Source organism: Corvus cornix, chromosome 2, assembly GCF_000738735.6.
Source record: "Corvus cornix cornix isolate S_Up_H32 chromosome 2, ASM73873v5, whole genome shotgun sequence".
Taxonomy (NCBI): Eukaryota; Metazoa; Chordata; class Aves; order Passeriformes; family Corvidae; genus Corvus; species Corvus cornix.
In genome coordinates this window covers 127,097,587-127,121,531 of record NC_046333.1, presented here as the reverse complement: position 1 = coordinate 127,121,531, position 23,945 = coordinate 127,097,587, and the positions used below count along the sequence as shown (strand labels likewise).

General features: G+C 39.0%; 1 protein-coding gene across 1 annotated transcript; it reads right to left on the bottom strand.

Moving 5' to 3' along the window:
- Positions 1-5,161: 5,161 nt before the first annotated feature.
- On the bottom strand, positions 5,162-20,306 carry LOC104692775 (carbonic anhydrase 3-like). The gene is made up of 7 exons (XM_010405022.3): positions 19,871-20,306; positions 18,767-18,964; positions 11,843-11,961; positions 10,917-11,009; positions 10,036-10,101; positions 9,006-9,161; positions 5,162-6,228 (listed from the first exon to the last, which is right to left on the bottom strand). The coding sequence occupies exons 1-7, from the start codon at positions 20,271-20,273 to the stop codon at positions 6,109-6,111; spliced, it is 1,155 nt and encodes a 384-aa protein (XP_010403324.2). The 5' UTR covers positions 20,274-20,306; the 3' UTR covers positions 5,162-6,108.
- Between the last annotated feature and the right edge of the window lie 3,639 nt (positions 20,307-23,945).

Below are 23,945 nucleotides of genomic sequence, written 5' to 3'. Positions count from 1 at the left end.
TTAATCATTTCAATCACACTTTCTCTTTCATATTGCTGGAGTATGTGCTGCAGCTAAGAATTTGCCCAGATTTTATTATTTTTATTACTAAAATATACATATATATTGGAAAGTATAATCTCCTGAAACACTGATCTAGAAAGATCTGCCTATTATCACTCTCTCCTAAAGAACCTCATTATTTTTATTTCCTTACAAGACAACCAGGCAGGGGGGAAATGAGAATGATTTCAAATCTCAATAACAAAGAACAGGAATTTACCAGTTTCAAACAACAATCATTAACCAAAACGAGCTCATTCTTTACTATATGCCATCAATTAAATGCATTATCTCAAGCTTTGTCTTCAGCTCATATCTACAGAAGTTATATTATTACAGTTTTTATTCATAAATTTTAGCAAAACAATAAGCCCAGAGAAACAGTGTCTTAATCTTATGAGATAGCAGTATTTTTGCAATCATGAAATTTCAGGTGGGCAGGCTCATATTTTTCTGTTCTTTATAAAGGCCATTTTGATTTCTAAGGGACAAGTCAAGTTGTTTTGCTTATCAAAACAAAATGTTTTGTATATTCATATGTGCGTGTGTCTGGCAGTTGGCCCCTCCATGTTTGAATCTATTGGCCAAGTCTGACAGAGTAAGAAATTGTCTCAAAGTTTTCCTCTCCTGCAGGTTGCATGGATTAGTCAAGAAGATGGGAGGAGACCCATCCAGGCCCCTGGGGAATGGCTATGACCTTCCTTGGGTTTGCTGCACAGCCATTTCAAAGACAGGACAGAGCAGTCATTCCCACTGACAGTTCTCACAGGTCACAGAGGCTTCTGAAATTTGTGTGTCATGGATTTTCCCCTGACTCACTGCAAAAGGAATTTCTTACGAATGGCCCAATAGTGTTAGCTTTCATTGGAGATGTACAGAAAGCTACTCAATACCTAAGCAGTACAAAGTGTATAAGGGTTGGTTGGTCACCATGGGCAGCACTGACAGTGTTTGCCAGTTTGTCTGTCTCTGGTTTTGCCTTTATCATTAAATGGGCAAAATAAAGACACGACACTTCACACTGTATATACAGGTACCTACAATTTTTCTCCTAGGGTATCTATGCAAGTATCTCTTCAGCTACTCTTTCTGAAGCTTATAAATTACTTTGGAACTGCAACCTACTTTACCCACTTTTAATAAAGACACTTAGGAATACAATCCTGCATGTCAACTTACTGCAGGAGTTATCATTAACAGAGTGAACCAAACTATCAACTTAAGTGGAAACTAGATATGTCAAGAGTTCACATCTACTGGCAACAGTTTGCTTGTTTCATTAAATCCACCACGGATTTAAAGCAGGAACTTCTAATAAGGCACCTTGCAGAAGAAACATGATAGCAAAGGTCAAAGCATCTCAAGCAGGAACAGGATCACTGTTGAAAGGTTCATGAACTTTCAATTAAGTAACTGACTTATCTCCCAGTATTCCAGGTCCAGATACAGTCGCTAAAGCAAGTAGCTCCTTCTCAACTGACAGTATTTCTATGTCCTTCTCAGCATTTGAATGGGAAGAAAGAAATAATTTAGAGGTATTTGCAAAACTGGCTAAATGAACTTATGATTTTGAATGTCCCTCCTACATGTTATTTGTGTGGGAATACAGAAGAAAGCAGTGGAAAAGTAAATAAAGGAATAGTAAAGATTCATGCCTTGAAGAGAAGATGATGCCTAAAAATATGATTTTGTACAGTAATGTCAAGTAGTAACATCCTAAAAAGTGTGGTATGAAGGTGTGGTAAGATTTAGTTCTAGAGAATAATAAAATCTGATAAAAGGATAGGTTGGAACTGCTACAAAAGAAGCTCAAATTGAAAAAACCAAAAAACAACCAAGTCAGAAGGGCAGTTCTGAAATTAAATGGAGCAAAGAACCAAACACTATTCTGCAACAACATTGGTGTTTAGAAAATACTGTGTGCAAAGTCTGTTATTCCACCCAGCCATGTCCTTTCTTCCAGCACCAGCAAACACAACCTTTCCACTGTTTGCTAAATCATTTTCTTGTTCTGTCCTTTGGATTGTGTCACCAGCTCTATGACTCCTGTCTTTTTTCGTCACATTAAACACACATAACTGGCTTTGATTTTCAAGGTCCTTCACAGACGTCTTTCTCTTGACCAGTTACCTGAAACTGGGAATCCAAGTGCCAGCTCTAGTCTCTGATCAGCAAGTGTGCTCTTAGGCTTTTAAGCAAGTATTTTCAAGCAAAAAAAGGCGATTAATGGCCCCAGTGATCTCAGAAAGAAGAATATCTGCTCCAAACTGAGGAGTAATTTATTCTTAGAAAAGGAGGGAAGGGAGCTGTTTCCTCAGCTACTTTATTCTGGAAGACAGATAGGTGTGGCGGGCAGCCAACCAGAGACAGGTTTGGTAAAAGAACACCAACTTCTCTAGAAGGATGCTTTTTCTCCTATGAGTCTGAAATTAGACATAGTTTCAGTCAAAATGCTATCACACATTAACCAAAATCAGCAGCAGAATGTGTATTTATACAGCACATATGTTTTGTGTATATATTGATACACACATACATATACATATACACAGACAGACAGTAAGCTGTAGAAATGGTGGCAAAAAGGCTCTGAGGCGAGGGAATGACACATTTTCCAAAACAAGCCAGACTTCAGCGTGTTCTGTTAGAGGTATGATCTGTCCTGATGACTGTGACTAGGGATTTGTTGTGTGCCCTTCTGGAGGGGTGGCTTTCCCCAGCTGACAGACTGGAGTTCAGCTCCAGTGAGCTGCCACACAGCCAGTCAACAGAACAGAGCGTCTGTCCCGATAATCATTTGTGGTCCCAAATCTGAAACTTGAGCAAAATAATTCAGAATTCTTCTCATGGTATTAACATCCATGCACATAGTTTGCAAAATACTGTCTTATTTATTATATGAGAAAGGGTCTAAAGATCTGTTCATTTTTGTATAGATGACTCTAACAAAATAGAGAATAGACATAAATTGGGATATAAAATAAATCAGATTTAATTAAATTTAGTCCTGATCTAAAGATCTGATGAGTCTAAATTCTTCAGAAATATCCATCACCTGAATTTCAACTCTTCTTCAACTCTAAAACCTATGTCTATTTTAAATAGAATTTTAGATTGATATCTGTATCTACCCCCTCTTGCCTGCCTCAGAGAGCTCCACAAAGTGACTGCAGGTTGATCATTTCCTGCCCAGCTGCAGACAGGTAACCCAAGGATAACTCCTCTGATCAACGTGATGTTGGGGCTAGAGAAGAGGTTCCCAATGAGAAACATAAGAAAATGGACTTCCCACATGTTTACCATGGATATCTTTTAGTTTGATGAAGTTTAGAAGGGGAGATCTTGTCTAAAGTTGATTGTTGAAGAGCTTAATCATATCTCTGGTGCTATTGCAGCTGCCATTTCATTCCACAGCACCTTCTTGCTCATGTTCAAGACTGCCAGTGACATGGATGCAGGTACAGCCATACCATTAAAATGTTTAAAGTTTCAGGAAGACTCACAGTGCCACAAAGCACGGCCATGTCATTTCTGACCTCTGCAGCAGATGAAATGTAACTTGGAGAAGGGGCTGCCAACGAGCTGTGCAGTGTGGCTGCGTGTCTCATGTCTGCATTTGTTTCAGAGGGACTGTTCCTAATTAGCACTGATGTCACCAAGTGTAGTCAGGCATACATGGTATGAAAGTCAAATAGAGTAGTAATTCATTGTGTTCTACCCCACCAAGATGAAAATTGGATGTCTTTCCTTTTTACCAGGTAGTTCTGAACCCAGTGCTCCCTGCTCCTGCAGTGCAGAGTTACTCCACATAATAGGAATGTGCAGGTAAGAAGTAAGGTATGACGAATGTTACTACTACATGATCTGCATTCACTCATACCAGTGGTTTTTCTTGTACTTGGGGAAGGCTGAAAAGCACAGGGTAACCTCTGCAGAATAAAAATGAACACAGCCAGAGAGAGCAGAAAATTGCATGATATGTAAGCACATTCTAAACGCTGACTCACAGCACCCCACATTTCCCCCTGCTGCCTTCAAAACTCTCCCTAATCTCCTCGTATGTTCAGCTTACAGCATGATTCACAAGGTCCCTGAAGCACCCCCACCCCCATTCTTTGGCTTTTTATTTTCCTTCTACTCCTACTCTTTCCATTTTTCCCCCTGATACCTGCTGAACCATTGTTTTCTAGATCTATCGTCATTACTTCCGACAGTCCCTGAACATCGGGATGTGGTCTCTAAAACAATGCCCAAACCCTTTTTCACATACTTCCTCCTATCTGCAACTCTCCTGGCCCTAATTTAGTCTACATTTTACTAATTATAAATATGGATAATATGAAATCAACTGCATGAAAGATTCAAATGAAACTTTCTTTTGAGAGATTATTTCAAGTTTTAAGTTTCCAAGTTAATAAACATGGCTCTGGAGGATGAGGCTTACCTCAACTTCATTTATGGCACCCAGATAGCTCCTTTGCAAAGTGTGACTGGGAAACCACCATATCATTAAAAACCCCTCCAGATTTGCAGTACCATAAACTGCTAGGGGGAAAAAAAAGCCTACTCAACTACTATGCAACTCAGTTTAATAAAGGACCATATAAAACAACTTACGTTGTAACTCACAGCAAACTAAGAATTTTGGAAAATCAATTTTTGCTTAAATTTTCCTTTTTGTAATGAGAACATAACCCTTCTCCCATCACCAAGCTCAGCAACATCCTCCTGCCCTAGAACATGGCAGCCAAGAATCAAGCCACTGACAGAGCAGCACCTGCTTTGTATATCCTGTGCTCAATGTAAACTACCTTTCAGTTTAGTGGGTTTGGATACAGACTGAACTTTTCCACTCTACAATCAACTTGCAAAATTGATTAATGTGATTTTGCAAGAAAGCCATTGTCAGAATAGAGATGATCTCACTAAAATAGGATGTAGCTACTTAAGATGTCAAGTGAAATCAGTACTCTTGTAGTTCAAACAAACATCTGAAAAAGATACTACGCATCATCAGTTTCCACAAAGATGTAATACAGGGGACATTGACAAGTCTTTCTTCAAAATTCTGTTACTTTTACATATTTCTAAATAGTAAAAAACTACAGAACAAAAAATCTTAAGTAAATGTATTTATTATTGTTGGATTTTTTAATGCAGAAATAGTGTTATTTCAATTATAGGCTTACAATCCTGTTTCATTGTTTGTGCCAAAACAAGAGACAAGAATACATTGGTCAACTGCATTTTGATTAAGAGTCCAACTGTGGTTTCATATGTTTATGCACACATTTCATTGACAGCAGGATTGATTACATTTGTACATGAAAGGAGAATTTGTCTCAAAAAAAATTTGAGAAGACTAAGGACTCTTCTTATTTGAACACCGGTTTTATACAGAAAATCCATTTGCATACATGAAGAAAATATATGCGAAGGATACAAAGACCAACTTCACAAAATTTATGTCACCTTGACTGCTACAACATTAATATGGAAATTAGTCTTTTATTAAAGGGAACCAGTTGTGACACAAACAGAAATAGCTCTTCCCCCTTCCCAGTTTTAACTACATATAACTCAGTGAATACGGTTTTCAGAACAGACCTCTGTTTCACCTGCCCATTGTTTTAAGAAGTGAAAGTTTAGCCCTTTATCAATGATTATAACACAATTTCCTACCCTTTCATATTTTACGAGAGTATCAAAGACCAAACGAGTTTATGATTTCCAAGAATGCCTTGTGAATTAACTGGTGTGGCTAAGAGCTGGATATGGATAATGCTGAAAACAACTATTGAAAAATATGTCTTTAATGGTGAAAACAATTACTTCTCTTAACTGAAACCTCTTTAGCATGCAATCAGACAAGCATCAAGGAACACGTGCCCAATAGGAAATTCTCTTGTAATTATTAGTAGCATCTTCTTTCTTCCTTTGAACTATTAACAAAAGCTAATGTTAAAGCAGTTATGAAGAACCAAACAGAAGCAAAGGACAGAAAACAAAAACAGCCCTTATTTCTAGAGGTTGCCTCACTCAGAGCCACCCAACAGGAGCCAGGTCCTAGAGGAAGGACGCGCTCACCATCCTGAAATACCGCGGCTGAGTTGGGCGCCAGTTATCAACCAAGGGATGATCAGGCTCATTCTCGGCATTCTTGGAGAGGCTGCGGAGCTTTGCCATCTGCAGAAGAGCAAAAATTGAAGTGTCCTGATGGAAATCCTTTGGTATCAAATCCACAGCCCAACAATTAAACTAAGGAGGCTGGTCGAGCTGTGGAAAAAAGTCTCCTTCAAAGTTGTGAAGATGTCCTTCACCCCACCACCACAAGAACTGTACTCATGGTTTTTTTGTAGAAGTGATAGTCTTAGGAATAGTCAAAACATAAAAATAGGTCCTATTTGAACAGGATTTTGAAAAATAGTGTCATTTAGGTACTGTCTACAGAACTGTGTAAGGCCAAAGAAACTGTGGGAAGTACTCAGAAAATGTGAATACAGCAGCAAGTGCTCTATAAACCTCTCCTAGTCTAACCCTGCCTTAGTGCCTGATTGTTAAGAATCCTTTAGAATTGCAAGGTTTTAAAGCTGAATTATAAATGAATTGTTCATTTCCATAGCAGGTCTGAGCAGAGGATACATTTTGCTGCAGTGACACAAGAAGTTCATTATTAATAACAGCAATTAAAATCTGGATAAAGACCTGGTCAAGGTTTCAACTTGAAAATGCAGCCCCATGCAGGGCACACATCACCTTTGTTCACCAGGACCTTCAATATGCTGATTTTCAGTACAGACTTCAAGGCCAATACAAGCAGAACTTCTGTCTAGGTTGTAAAACCTGGATTCACTGTGATTAAACTAGTTCCAGTTTATGGACTGAGCTAGCTCAGGCATCTCAACATTACTCTTCACTGAACAGCTCAGAAAAACCAGCCATCTCAGTCTGCCTGAACAATGATGAGGTCATATTTATAACAAACATAATATGCATCCGATGGATTCATAGTCTGAAATTAAATTTCAGATTTCAGATGAAGAATAATTTGTATGGGAAGAGATGAAAATTGTTAATCAGTTTTGTTAATACTGATAAACTACTATTGGAGAAGAGTGCTGGGGTTTATTATTTGTGGAAGATCTGCTCTACTCAGTAAAAAACCAACATGTATTCAGGCTACAATTACATAAAGATGAAAAAATTAATTTGCAATTAGACAGTTATTCCACAGTTAAATTCCTGTTCTTTCATTAAAAGTAATCTGAGCAGCTAGGCCACCCACACTGTATCTCACTGGGATTTCTGGTGAATTGATTTTCCTGCAGAGCACTGATTTGCAGCAACTGCACTTCCCCTTGTGGCTAATATACAGTTACCATCTGGCTGCAAAAGCATCCAAGAAATCCACCGCAAATGCACACACACTTAAAATAATCACTATTAATGAGGCTGCCATGGTAGTACACTGTCTAGGATTAGAAATAATTGGCAACACAATCCTCTTATGAATACATTATTTAGAGTGCAGGCACTCTGGAGTGAGGGAAGTATTTCTAGACAATAACTCACACACACTGCCAATTCTGCCTGAAAAGCAGCTACCTCAGGGTAAGAGCCAATGTCTCATCTTTATGTAGTAATTTCATCTTTACCTTAAATGCTCCATTTTTTCTACAGGAAGGATAGTTAAAGAACAGGCTGTATGTTTCCCAAAACTCACTAATTTTAGAACAGCTGAGAAAAAGACCATGACCCAAACACAACAGTACTCAAAAAGTCTTTTCATGAAGCTGGATCAATGATGTGATTAGTTATTTCTTTAAAAATGCATTTTATATCAGAGATGTTCAATAATGACTACACTTTTCCTAGTAAAATCTACAGCTGATCTTCTGCAATATAAACATCTAAATAATCATATTGTAATCATATAAACATGACTCATTTTGGGGAAACCAGTCAGACGATATTTGTATTTTTCACACAAGTACCCACTTTAAAATAGCTCCCATATTTTAATTTTCAGATGGGCAAGGAAACAGGAGGCAGAGCAATTCAATAAGCTCTGAAAATTAAGCTGTAAATGACATGAATACATTGTCATATTTCGTGTATTGCCAGCTAAGGTTCTCATCGTACCTGAGTTGCATTACTTAAAAGATGAAGAGCCACATAAACACAAAGTACTAGAAAATAAAAATATTTTCTTTCTGTGATAACATGCACATCAATGAATACACTAAACACATTATCATCTTGAAAACCTAAAATGAAAAGTTATGTGTCTGAATATAATATTACATAATATGTCAGTCCCTTGATTAATATTCATGTGCTTTGTATCCTGGAGCCTTGAAGTTTGTGGTATCATATCCTTATAGTCTGCTGACTAGAGGAATAACCTCAGATGAGAACACTGACTTGTGTGGTAACAGTAGAATCACAGGTGGAAATGTGCTGAAAAGGGCATTCAAATTCCTCTAAGTGGATTGAGGGGAAATTAGGAGGGGAAATTAACAAGAAATACTTCTTTACAGTAAGTGACCAAAGGAGTTTTTGACATTACCAATAAATTAGAGTTATCTAATGTTGCTCCAGTTTATGAAAATTTAGCTGGTGTGCCTTCCAGAAACACGGGTATCAAGCACATGATTCAACACTTCCAATTTACACTCCCATCTGCAATACAGGGCAGGCAGAATCACCAATCCCATTACATTTGTATTCTGATAAATGATGTTTTTGAAAGAAAACCCTTACCATGTACACTGTGGTATGCTTTTACTGATTTAAAACACTCTTTGATGTCTGTGGGCTTGAACTACCATGGTGTTGGATGTGGGCTAGTTCTTCACTCTCCTTTTAATCCTGTAATTTCTCACAAATGCAGTGAGTGTTTTCCTTGTCAAAAGAATAAATTCAGGTTATGGCACATAAGTAAAAAGAAGGAGGAAGTTTACCTGGTCTGAACTGACTATGATAGGCTCTCTAAGAATAATCCAGGTAACACACTCTTCACAAGGTGGAGTAGTGAAAGACCCATGGTATGTCCAGTAGTCATGAGATTTAGGGAAAAGAATTGAAGGATCGAAGTTTGGAAAAGGAACCATTTTCCCCTTTAAAATAAAAACAAAAACACAACAAAACCAAACAGAAAACCAACAAATCTAGTCAAGATTAGTTTGCAGCTCTCTTATTTTAAGAAACAGGAAGTGACTCAGATACTTCAAATGTATGAACTGAGGAAAGTAAGCACAGATCTACATGAGATATAATGATGCAATGTGAAGATAAGTGGACTGAATGACCCTTACAGATGGGCCCAGAGAAGCATGACAAAACATAAAACTTCATGGTGCTACTTCTTGTACCAGAGCTAACTCATGTGAAGTGGTGTCCAGTACCAATGTGTTTCACTCACTTCTGTGCAGAAATACTCCTCTTCTGGCCTCCTTTCTTATGGAAATTGTTTCTATCTATTGAATATTGGATTATGTCACCATATAAAAAAGTGAGACAGGTACTACTTTCATAGTATTTGTGCTAATAACAAGCAAGACAGCCTATGAAATGTGAGAATTACTACATAATGCTATCTAAGACACAAATGTCTACTCAGTGGCATTTCCAGAGATCCATTAGGCAGCCTATATATTAAGACCAAATGGACTGATTTCCAAAGATGCCTTTTATTTGGCACTGAGGCAATAAGGTTCCATGCCTAGTTTTTAGGTGAGTAAAAATTGGCGAAATGACTCGTTTTCCCAAACTCTTAAGCCCCACTAAAGTCAAAGAAGGCTCATATGTAAATGGAAGAGAAAGGACTTTTCATGGTAATGAAAAGCTATGCACGGTTTTATTCCCAAATATATTCTGGAAATGTTGCAGAGCAGAATTCGAAAACTAGAAAGTCAGACATCGTGATACTGGGGTTTTTTTTGTCCTGAGACTTTGAGCAGTCTTCCTATAATGAAAGCCCAACATCATTACCTTTGTTTTGATTGCATTTATTTCTTCAAGAATTCTCTTCATCTCTGGTTTGGGAGTTTCCCCTACCTGTAAAGAAGAGAGCATGAGCTAAGCAAGGAGTTCTGCTTGACCAGCTTTCTTCTTCCTCCTACTTTTCCATATGAGCATCTAAACATATATAAACTATAAAATTATAATGCATTAACCCAACCTATCACACCTACCAGCTTGGTAAGCTATGTCTTCTGTCTGTTACCTCTGTCCATACCCCAACAGGTATTATGATACACAGGGGGAAATTGTATCAGTATAGAAATTTTTTCATAACAGGTAATTTCACAACACAGATTTCATGGTCAGATATATTGTTTGCAATTGCTGATCTCAAAAAAGACATCCATCTTTCTACCTCTAGTGCTATCTCTAGTGAATATGAATTAAACAGGAGAGGGCAACAGCTAATACTTCAGGGCTAAGGTTGTATGCCCCCAAAAGGATTTATAAAAAAGGATGAGTTATATGCATTGCCTGTGAGATAGTTCTGTTTGAGAGAAAGTTCATGAAGAACCTAGAAGAGATACATGTCCTTGAAATCCGTCCCCAATCAGCAAAAACACAGCTGACTGCTGTTGGTCAGAGGGCACTTCTGACACGTGTCCCCATTCCATGAGCCACATAGTGACACAATAGCTGCAGGCACAAGTGTGTGTAGTACTGGATACCACTTGACATAATATGACTCATGCTCTATAACTTGAAAAGGATACATTACTGAAAGTCAACCCCTTCAATGTGGTAGGATCCCTAGAAAATATACTCAGAGAATTTTGCTTTTTTTCAACCCTCTAAGAATAGAAACTCCATAGCATCAGTGCAAAGAAGGGTTGCATGGTTCTACTTACTTGCAAAAATATGGCCAGAGCAGCTATCCCATCAGTTCTTCTCCTAGCATCAAGATAATTACTGTATTTGGGATTCCAGTGTAACAAATGTAGCTGGAAACAAAGAAAAATGTAAAAAAACCCATTACTCGACAGCAAGCCATCACAGGCTGAATTTACAGTGATTCACATAACTGCGTGAGTTTGAGGCAACAAAGAATGATAATGAGGCCTTGCAAAAAAGAGAAAAGAAAAAGGGACAGCAAAGTCATATATTAGTTATATCTGTCATACATTATTAATTATACTACCATTTGCTTTAAAATAAACTATAAATATCTTAATAAGAAATGGGAAAAAATTAACTGGAATCTCATCTTAAAGCTGAAGAAAAGCTGCTTAAGTAAGCAGGTAGAACATGCAGTTCAGACATCATCTACTGATATGTGATTCATTTCTATTTGGCATTGAAATTACAGCAATTCTGTCAAAGAAGCCGTATGAATGTCATTCATGTATATCATTAGTCTACATTTCTCGTTTTCTTTACAATCCTAAAGTGGTAAAGAACCAAGGTAATTCATTCTTCCCCCTTTCTATCACTGCAATTTTACACTTTTACTATAATTCTGTATTTTCAGAATACTGTTTTAGTAAGTTTGGATTGCTTCTGAGTAATTCAGTCTTCTTGTGCTGTATCACACCAAATTGGTTTGAGAACATGGAAACCTTTGTTTCACACAGTATTTTTCTTTTCTCGTGGTGTGAGTTACTTCAACCTGATTCACATTTATAAGAATCGATGGGAGTAAGAATAAAAATGCACAGATAAATAAATAGAAAGAACTCCCTGAAAAGCAGACAAATGACAAATTTTGTCCCACCAGAACAATAGTGACAAATTTTATTTTACACCCTGTTTTAAAGTAAAAAGTGGTGAGCCTTACCTCTCCTGCATACCTCACTCCATTCACAACATGCTCCGAGCCGTGGTCGTCAGACGAGCCCCAGTGGAAGTGCAGCTGCCGTAGCCTGTAGACTTGTGGAAGTGGCCCACCTCTCAGCACTGCAATTGATAATCTGCAACAGCATCAGACTGAAGTATCTCCCAATTCTTTAAAATGAAATACATATGTATCTACAATATTTACACACGTATTTACATATTTACTGTACAGATGCTCTGTGTTCTGAAAATCTGCACTGATTTTAGCCACATGTCAGGCAACCATCTTCAGCTATATGCACTTACAGGCAGAGAACTTTAGTATCTAGGCTTCCATTACAGTCACTAGAGATCACTGATTTAATTCAGCTGCATAAATGTGCACCTAGTACTCTCTGGAATATTCCAGAGACATCTTGACAGGACTGAGAAACGTGGTCCAGGATCTGTGGAAGAACTGTACATTTCTAAAGCAGTATCTGGAGGCAAGGGGAAACGGATTAGGTTATCAAACATGTCACAGGATGCCTGTGTTTGGGTAACTGAAGTATACCCTCAGCAGAACAGTCAAGCCTCTAGAGTAATTCTGCTTGCCTTAAGGTAGACACTCAACAGACAGTGACCTGGATTGCTCTCTGGACTCCTTGAACTCCAACTCTGTTGCCTCAAACAGCAGTTTAGATATAACCCACCAACTGTTAAAATCCCACAATAATACACCTAAATTTAGATGTCTTAATCTCCCCCTGACTTGAATCTAGGATTTATCTATGCAGAAGTACATAAACATAACCACGATTAAGATCAACTACTAACGTGATGATAAACAAATTTCCACAAAACACAACAAAATTGTGTGTCTTACTGCAAGCTATGACTTATTTGTTTAAAAAGTTATGAAATTACTGATGCTGCTTCTGCTCTAATGGCTGCTCCCTCCGGTTATGGAAGAGGAGTAAGAAAGCAGCAAATAAACCAGAAAAGCAATCACTGAGAATGCAAGCTATTTTACTAATGAAAAGTTCAGCCTGTGATGAATGATATCTAGTATTCTAAATAATCTTAACATTTATAAATAAAATTGTAAATGGAGGTGGTGTATTTGAAAGGATCAATAAAATAGAAAGAATGTATTTACATTCACCAAATACTGAAAGATACTCAATTCTCATTCATGTTTTTTGAGGATAGAATTTACAGCATTCCTATAAAACATGCAGCAGTTCTCAAGAACAGGTCTTTACATGCCAGAGAAAAATATCCTTCAATATGAAAAGAAAATAATTAAATCCATTATTGTCTCAAGACATACAGCACTAAGAGTAGAGCAAGCTGTTATTCTCAACAAATTCCTTTTACTTCTTCCCACAGACATTCTGAACTCTAGTCAACACAGTCAGGGTAAGAGTAGATGAGGCCATCAATTCTCCATCAAAATAGATCTGTAAGGCCAAATAATCCTCTTTAGGCAAAAACATGTCATTATTTCCACTGATGGGCCATCAGCAGACATTTTTGATTGGGCATTACGTGAAGCTCTGCATCATCTCCTGCCAACATATTCCAGCTTCACTCATCTATAAATAGACAGTAACTTTTACCTAGCACACTTTAAGCAGACAGAATGATGCCAGCCACAGCTCCTGAAGGACAAAAAGGTGTTTCCTTTCTTTTAATTACAAGTGTGTAGTATTAAACATATAAATACATGAAATGACAATGTAAGTAAATGAAGTTTTCCTGCATTTTAAAAAAGGAAAAGTAAACAAAACCATTACAAAAATAAAGGTCTTCAATATTTAAAACATTTAAAATCCCAAAATGAGTAAGATATTTTTTTTTTTAAAGCATGTGCTTTGGAACCTAAATTCTAAACATATCTTTATCCTCTAGGGCTTTTGTTTTCAATACTACACAAATAAAAATGCACAAACACATAACAGAAAAAGAATATATAAAACAAAAGTTTATAAAACAAGAGATGGTATCTTGACATTATTTTTCAGCAATGTTAGTATATAATACTTACATGTAATAGGGAATTTTTCTGACAATTATTACACAGGAAATGTTCACCTTAAATATCTGAGTCACAGCAGAATTACCAAAATGTAACTCCCTTAAACTTGCTGTCATTAAAGTAACATGGCCCAGGTGCAGGAATATACAAACCAGCTCATTCCTTTTTTGGTGCCTTATTGTTGCAAACTTTAATCCCACTGCACACTGACTGACTCTAAATGGGTTTGTACACCACCATTAGTGCCTGATACCAGACATAAAAATGTCACGTCAGTCTTGCCCAAATTCTGTGCCCCTCACACATCCACACTTGAAGAATGATCTATCACAGAACAATCCTACATGGACACACACGTAGACATCTGTTCTGGAAAAAAGCTCACCTTTTATTTGATCTGTCATCAGCTGAGCAGCATGAGACAAAACAGGCTAATAAAAGAATGGGCTTTTTTTGACTTTCAATGTAATCTCTAGGGCAAGTGTTGCACAGAAGGATGTTACTAAGGCAAGAAAACCCTGTCTCTCATTCTGTGACACAGCAAAATGAAGCTGTCATGCAGTTGAGTGGAGATGGCTGCTCCAGTCACTTTACTTTAGCTAGCTGGGTGTCCTTGACAACAGAAAAGTGACAAGAAGCTTTTCGAATATGTGCATCCACTTGCTGAGCAGCTTCTGTAGGGGTCTGGTTGTTAATCTGTGCTAGTCAATTGTCATTTGCCCTCACTAAGGTAAAACTGGCATGGTTATGCCTACACAAATGCCTTCCCTGTTTGCAGTAAAGGCACACCATGAAAGCCAGGTGGAAAAACCCACGGAGAACAAAACAGACTCATGAGATGAGTCGTGTTTATGAACATGAGAAGGAATGACTGTTATAGGAAGATTTATGATCTCGCATCCTGTCATATCCATAAAATGAAATGGCAAACCACAATGAAATTAAATTAGTAATGTACTACTGTATGACAATTGAAAAGACGTATTACCTTTGTTATACTGCTTCATCATAGAATCTAACAGTGCAGTACAGAAACCACAGCTGCTTCACATCAGTGTCACATTTTGAAAGTCATAAAAAAGCCTCTGCTCACAAGAGGATCTCTGTACTGAAACTGTCTGGCTAACTGCAGGGATGTAATATGTTTCGGAAAAGCTTTTGGAACTCAAATTTCAGTTCTCACTGAAATTTTCTTCAAGCAAGCACTGAATAGATATGCAGAAGGATTACTTTTGCTTCTGTTTGAACTTTGTACTCTTTTAGGGACAGAGTGGGAAAGAAAAGTGTCAGATAGAAGCCTGTCAGCCTGCCACTCACCCTCACCTACACTGTAACTCATCTTTGCCAGTTTTGTGCCCATTGATCACAGCCTGTTCATCAGGGAGCTCCCAAATCATCTTTGTTTGTGATCTGTGTAGGGCTGAATAGGTGGCCGCCCCACCTCCAGGGGTGGAAAACTGACAGTCCTCTGTGTAACTGTAGCCTCAGCAGGCCCTTGACTAGAATTAAAAGCCAAGCACTTTTAATTCTAACAATGGAAATTGAAAGTTAACAGGAGCTCAAATCCTAAATTCCCTGTACCCAAGTACAGGAGTTCTCAATACCTTCATGTAGACAGATGTGTTGTTACAGTGAAGGAAGAATTTAACTTTGCTGCCTTTTGCCTTATGCACTACAACCATTGAGTGGTATGTATGTACCACAGCTACAAAAGTACTGGGATTTAGTGGTGCTATTCTTGTAACAGCTACTGGTTTTCTCCAGTGTAAATTCAGCAGACAAAATGTTAAATAATATTTTGCAGGAATCAACCAAAACTGGAATGTCTATAGACAGACTTCCCCTTGGTTTAATTAAAGTTACTGGGGTCCATCCTCTCTCTTTAATAACCAGTCAACAAATGAATGTTTTATTTACCAAAAGTTGATAATCAAAAATTCATTTGCAAAAATAAATGAGATTTCCCACAAAGGGTTATTTGAGGAAATGCTGGCCACAAGCCCTAGTCATGCTGAAAGAATTGATTAGCAACAAGCTCCAACTTCTTACAGTAACTGTCTCTAATTTTTTTTTTTTTTTGCATCATCCACTTTCAGAGCCACCCATTTCTTTGATAGGAAAGATTCTGAAAGCAGCAACAAGGTAACCCTGTAAGAATGTGTGCCTGCACTGAGGTACTCCAAGCCCTTAAATATCATCCATCTGAAAGCCAGTAAAAGAAGAAGTAGGAATTTGGTTGGTTGATGAACACCCATAGAAAGTGCCAACAAAAACAACAGACAAAGACAGAAGATGAAGGAAGGCATTCATTTGATGTAGCCTTAGTGTATCTCTCCTCACCTACTCTGTCTGAGTTCCATTACCAGACTTTTGTATCTTTATTGTTTCTCAAACAATCAAACATCTTGGTGTAAGCATTTAACCAAGCTATTACAACAAAAGCTGAAGAGTCATTAATTGTAAAGAAGTTATATATCTCACACAGCATCATGACAATAGTTCCACCAGTTAGAAGCTCTCAGGACATTTCTCTGGCATGATTTTTTTCAAATTTTAGAAATAAATGGATTCTGCTAGTGGAAATAAGATTTCAGCCCTAATTCAAACCAAAACTGGGTCACTGCTGGATCTAAAAGAGTATCTGAATTGCCAGTCATGCCAAAAAACCACAGAAGTGGCAGGCTGCCAAAGTACCCAAGTTCAGGTATGTGTTTTACTGGGCCCAGCCACCTAGAAGGCTTGATTTCAGCTCCCAGTTCTTTCCTGCATTTTGAGACTCCAGCCTCCACCTGCAATCATTTTATAGTGCATAAGGTCCATCTACATTGGTACAGTAAGGCAGGGAACTGAGTCCGCAAGAATCCATTAACTTGTATGGACAGGCAGCAGAGGCACGATACTGCTCCTGTAGCAGCTTTATCTGCCAGCAAAGCTTTCAACTCTATAGCAGATTCTCAAAGTCAACTAGACTTTATAAGTAGCTGGAATTCTCAAAGTCCTTCCACTAGGCTAACACCAAACATAAAAGTAATAAGGCCTTTTTCAACATAATACCTGAATTACATTGGATGGCACTCTAATTGCTTGAATTTAAGAAACTGTCCCGAACTGTGAATGCTCCAGGTGTTCTTGGCAGAATACACAATGGATGTAAAACTTGGAGACATCCAAAGTAATTAATTTTATCACTCACCTTGGCAATTTGTTCATCAATCTATTTTATCCAAACAAATGAAGACAGAAGTACAGATATGGGTATGACCACTATAACTGAAAAGAGTCAGGAAAATAAATGAAGCCCTTAGTTTTCTGGTTAACTCAGAAATAATTCAGATAGACAGAGTGACAGATACATAGATAGATATGAGAGAATTAATGTCTTTGTTCCAAAGGAATAAAAGCTTCATTCCTATATGATTGCTATTGCATATGTATGTTTTGTGCAGCTGGTGGTTCTTTTACATAAAAAATAAGCCACTGTACATATCCTAAAAAACTTAAAATGTATTCAAGTCAGTAGGAGTATGCACAGTGGAATTCGTCCTGCAATTAGCATTATATTAGAGAAAGAACACCACCCACAGACTCTGCAGGCAATGGTATAACAAAGGAGACATAACAACAAACACTGAATGTTTCTTGACTTCAAAGAGCTGAGATATACACCTACTTTTTTTGCAGTGAGTCACTTTTTATTTCTGAGATCAAAACACAAGTTACTGAGCAGTTCATCTGAAAAAATATTCAGAACATTCCGAAACTTTCTGCTCTTTGTGGCAAGTATTGCATCCATGCTGTAGATTGCTGTGCCTGGATACTCCCTCCCATTCAAAATCTGAGTTATTCTAACAATAATTACTTTTACTTTTATGCAGAAGATGCAACTATTGGTATATCTGATGCTGTTCTAACAAATACATCAGATGGTAAAAAATGATAATAGTCATGGAGATCTCATGCCACAGCTACATCTCTTTACTTGTGTGTCATTTGATCTGACACTAATAACATTTTTGTTTAAATAACTTTAAAAATTCCCACTTTGCTAGAAAAGCAACAAAACTCTTGACTGCATAGTAATTTGTGAGTTTTGATAGTATATTAACTAGTCCATCTTACATACATTTTGATCCTCAGTTTTCATGAAACCCAAGTAATTTGTTAAAAATCCATTAAATTAAATCTATGTCCATATATAGTTAACTTGAAACAATCTATTAGTAAAATTTCTCTTAGTAATTATGCTGTCAATCCTACTTATATTGTAATGGGAAGTGGAAGTTTTAATGCACGTGAGAAATAAGTCTGTACACTGTATGCTCTCAGAGCTGCAAGTGGATAAAAGATTTTGGACATTAAACCTGGCAAAATTAAATTTATCAGCCCCATAATCTTCATTAAGACAAAACCTCATGAATGCCAAGAAGAGCTTTAACTGATTAAATACCGTGACATTGTGGCAACATCTGGTTTGTTACTTCATTTATCAGAAATTACATGGATAGAATTTTTAAATATTGTAACTTAAGATGTTCTGCTGGGCATCTCAAGTAGCTAAAATGGAATTCAGTTCTCACAGATAAAGCCTGGACTCCTTCCTCCTGGAAGGCAACACAACTGCAATGGCTTTTTACAACCCCAAAAATTTATCTTATACCTTAATTCACCCTGTACCAAGTTTCTTTGCGGCTCTCTCCATTCCCCAGGATTTTACCTATGGACTTTAGAAGGAGTCCCAGACCTTTCCCAGCAGCAGCCTAGAGTAGCAGTCACAGAAACCTGTACATCACACACAGGCAGTACACAGAGACCTTCTAACAGCCTGAACAGTCAAAGCAGGCTCTTCCACACAAATTGAAACAGTCACTTATATATGATGCAATGAGAGATGAAAACAAAACCGACCTGATCTATCAAATGAATCATCAAATACAACTCTGCAGGTTTTTCCATTATTGAGGATGGTCTTAGCTGACCCGGGATCATAACTAGCAAACCATGGTAGTAGAGAACTATCATAATGCACCTCTTTATTATTGATTTCAATCGGTGACTGATGGCGTCCTTTTGCAAAAGGATAATTTTTGTGCCACTGATCTGGTCCTAGAAAAAAGTACAGAGAAGTATCATGAAAATCTTTTCCAGACAGGTATGCATTATACTTGTTACAATTAACACAAGCTTGGCTCTGCTTGAGTACAGAACATCATTTAAGTGTATTAATAAGTAGGTTACTAATTGCGTGGTTGTTACTCATGCCTTACCAAGAGTTTCACTATATTAAAAGCAATTGACTGGTTGATTTCTAGCTGGAATACTGGATACTTCAAGTCACTCAACTGAACCTAAACTCTTACAGCAACCTCAAGACTGACTACTAGGAGACTGATAATATGCCAAGGAAGAAAACCGGAGGTATATACTCCAAGTCCAGCAGTGGCTAGAAATATGATGGGATATACCCAAATGATTAAAACGTGGCACCATGTACTCATATGGAAAGAGAAAAGGCCACTGATCCCTGGACATGCCAGGAATTTGAAACATGGATTTAATTATCATCACGGTTTTACCAAGAAGTTCATGTGGAAAACGCCTGACCAACACTGAGCTGTTCTTCCTGCAGCAGAGGAGAGAGCAGGAACAAGAGACCACCAATATCCCCAACCTCTGCAGGCAGGAGGGGCCTGCAGCCCAGCGCTGCTCTTCCTGCATTAGGGCTAGCTTAAAGCCGGATTTTATTGCTATGTCAAATTTTAATTTACATCAACAGTAGGAAATCTGACTTTATTTAACTTAGAGACCCCCTGCCATTGACCTCTCCTTCCACCAGCTTCGCCTCTTCCGCGCCTGTGAGCGACAACCAAGCGGCCTCGGCCACGCCACCTGCACAGCCCCGGGCCCGCCTGAAGCCCGCATCCCCCGCCATGCTCCCTCGGGAAGCGGGGCCCCCGTTCTGCCCGGGCTTCGGTGCCAGCAGGAGCGGGCCGGGCGCGGCCCCGCGCTCACCGTTGTCGCTGTCGTAGCCCCAGGGATAGTAGTTGGGGTTGATCATGGTGCGGTGCCGGCGGCTCTGGCAGGACGGTGGCCTCGTCTCACGGCGGCTTTTTATAGACTCCCGCCAAATCCATGCCCGTCCCCGCCGCGCGAGGGCCGGGACGGCCCCGGGAGCCGGGGGCGGGGAGAGCCGCGCTGCTTCGCACCGCCCGCCCGGCTCCCGCTGTCCCCCCGGGAATGCGGGGGAAGGAGCTGGCCCGGGACCGTGCCGGGAATGCCCAGAGAGGGCAAAGGGCTGCCACCGCCTGCCCCGGCGCCGAGGAGATGGGAATGTAGAAAAGCACGGATGTCCAGCACTAGGCACAGGCAGTGTAGGAATAGTTTTCAAATTCAAGTGAGATGTGTACGCATGCATGCGCGGACACACAGCCGGATCAACCAGGAAGCCTTAGCCTGGCTGGCTGCTGAAATGAAATGTGCAGGTCACAGGCAGGCTGGCGGGGCTTTTTATGGCTGTTTGCAGAAAGCCTCTTTGGCGTAAGGCCTGTCCGGTTCGGAGAGGCTGAGTCCCTCCCCAGGACACCGTGTTGGAGACGTGTTTCCCTCCTGGGTGTGTGACATAGCCCTGATCCAGGGGCCAGCAGGGGGTGAGAGGACGAGTCCAACAGCTTCTCCGTTCAAATGGCTATCACAGGTTCGCACCCTTCCCTATGAAATTCCCGTGTATTCCCTTGGGTTCCAGCGCTGCTCCCTGCTGTGCGGTTTCCCGTCGCCTTCATAAACAGCTTCCCTGCAAAACTTCGGTGGCATTAATTGCTGCAGCCTTTAAAAAGGTGCTGCTTCCTCTACCCCAAGGTTTCTTGGAAAATGGAAATCATTACACTAGCTGAAGATCCAGCTCCTGCCAGCTCCAGATAAAATCGTTATTATCAAATTAAGCACAGGATTTGTTTGTTTTGCTTCAGCTCTAATTCTCCTTCATTTAGCAGGATGTCATGCATCAGATTGCACTTAAAATTGTAAGCATGTTTGCTAGCAGGCATGTGTTCCTTATGTGACACACAGAAATCAAATTACTTCTAAAAATATTTGTTATTCTGACACACACGGACTTGCCAGATAAGATAGAGCAGACAGAGGTTAGCACTGATGGAGTAAAAGTGAGGGACTGACTAAGTAGAAGACAAAACACTGGACTGAAAGGTGGATTTCTGATTTAAATTTTAGAAGACTTTCTGTATAAGAAGGAGTGATCTTATTTTACTTGCTAGTAATGAAGTGGGGGGAAAAAAGTACAAGTTGGTTGAAGGAAAATGCAAGTGACACAGGATGGAAGTGTGGAGTCATCATTCAGAAAAATTCAGATTCCCAAATGTTGTGTAAACTACAGTGGGTGAATTTAGTAGCAGAAAGTGCAACATGGTGGTCTTGAATCATAGTCCTGGCTGATAGATTTTTTCTGATGTGAAGAGGAAGTGAAAGAGAAGAGTGGGTCTGCTGGTGATAACACGTCAGTAAGCATCACCAGGCAGGAAATGCTCACAGAAAAACCCAGGAATGAACCAAGGACATGTCACTGGAGCTGGAGATGACCTCCTCTGAGACAGGTCTGTTGGCCTCACGAAGCTGAATTATGACGAATTGCAGCAGGTGCAGGGGAGACAAGCCCATTAAAGAGCCTCTTTTATAAGATGAGACTATAAAAGCTTAGTGTGCTTTGCATAGCAAACAAAAGGCAAGAGGATAAGTGACAGCTGTCTTTATATATGCTTCATCAGAGAGGTAAACACCAACAAATTATAAGAGTTATTGAAGCTATAGAGCACTGTTAGCCAATGAACAGTTATGTATAACTTTGCCATGAACAATTTGAGTCAAGATAACAGATCAAGGTTTGGAACCACCCAAAGTATTCCAGTGACTTTGCAATATTAAAAGTGGAGACATGAACAAGGTACACAGGAGCTTTGTATTTATGCCTGACAGAGCTCATACTATTTCCCACCCCTTCCTGAATTTTCACTTCCATTTCTGAGCATCTTCTCACTGCCATGACCCACAGACAAATTTCCAGATCATGAACATGTGAGATAAAAGCACTGTGTCTTTTAAACCTACTTTAATGGACAGATTTGAGGTTGTACTTTACTGCCTCAGTAGGAAGACTCAGTAGATACTGAAATTTCTGTCCTGAGCTCTCAGGCACATAGCAATTTTTCAGAGTCAGTGTTTGTTCTGAACTCCTTGGCATTTAGATAACCTGAAAATGACTGTGGAAAGAAGGAAGAAGCAATCTAAGAAAACATTTTAACATTAGACACTTCAATTTAGACTTTTAAATCAAATAAATAAGGTATTTCTGAGGGAAAAAAAAGTCTTTTGTGTGTCTGCTTTCACTGAGCTCTTTTTCTCTAAGACTTGAGGGTCATCAAGAGGACAGAGTGAGACTGGAGGCTTTCTTCTGGCTATTTCCACTTTGATCTTCTTCCTTATCCAAGACAGTGTTCTTACCCCTTCCCTCTGGATTTCACTCCTTTCCCTAAGCCTGAGGATGCTGTGTCCATCAACACCTCTCTCCAGATGAAAGAGTCACTCACTTCATTCTACGAAAGGCCTGTGTAGAATCCGTTAAAAACATTGTTCTTCTCTGCCAGTAAAAGAAGGCCTTTAAAAGTTCTTTTCTGGGATCTTCATTGTTGAACATGGTCTGGACAAGAGAAGCATTCTAAGAAGGTGTGCCGATGGTGTAGAAGACAACGGCCAAGATTGAATTTGGTCTCAAGCAGAGGTGGTCTAAAAAGAGAAGGGAAGCAGATAGGTAGTCAGGAACACTGGGAGTAGGTCATGTTTACAAAGCAGAATAATGAGAGAGTTAGAAATAGGATTCCAGCATTCTTATGGTCCACCCCATGCACAAAAATCCCTAGAACTGTGACTTCCAACAAGTTTTGTTGTTCTTGTACCTTGATGAGATACAGAAAGTTATTTCAGGGCAGACCACAGGTCATAATTTGGTGGATCCCCTCTCTGTGTTGTAACTAATAAATCTACTGCTGGTTTAGATAATGTTAAAATCAGATTTATCAAAAAAAATTAAGACATGCTTGGCATCTATTTTTAAATTGATTTAAAGGATAATCATTGAGTTCAGAAATTAAAAGCATTCAGGAAGTGAGATTAAAATTCACCAGACAGCATCTATCCATGAAAAAATAAACACAAAAATTCAATACACAGAATCCTAGGACATTTCTAGTTAGCCATTGTGGTATTGCTGTGAGCATTACCCACATGGCATATATGCTGAAATGCAAATCTCTGTTTAAGAGTGGATCAATCTGCTCATGTGTGCTCTTGGCACTAGGCTTACAACAGTAAGAATGATGTCATCGCTTCATAAAAGCAAAATCTGCATGTCTGCTATGAAAATCCCACAATTTGGTCACTCCTGTTCACTTAGGTATAGTTTATATTAATTTGCATTGAATTTAAACTGTGAGTTGGAAGTGAAAAGGACTAGTCCAGTGTTAAACAGGTGATTAAGTTCATCAAGATAATTTTCTAAAGCTTATATAAACCTCAGCTCTCAATCTTTGGTAGTAACTGATGTGATAAAATTCTTAATTTTAAGATCCAAACACACAAAAGGAAGGTCTGGAAGAGAAACCCACAATCTTTATAAACTTAAACAGCAGTCCCACTTCCCAGTCTAAAATGCCCCAGCTCTTGCTCTTCCTCTGACCATATTCACTGTAGCATGTCTTTATCAGAAGATGTTTATGGTTCAAATGCCATTAAATATTCCATGAAATGGTTTTGATGTAAGATGAACCCCAGCACTTTAAGATTATGGTCCAGATCCTGCATGTTACCTACCTTTATTAGAAGGGCTGAAATAGATCAGAACTTAAATAGTTCTGCAGTGTAGCTAGTGAGAGACAAAGTCCTAGGACTGAAAGTGCACCGTGAGTCCCCTTTCCTTACATGTCATGGAGAAGTGCTCACAAAAGCTTCTTCTGTGTCAGTAAGCTAAAAACTCTGAGGAACATGGTGGGAGGGTAGATTTGCAATTGTGGGGATCCATCAG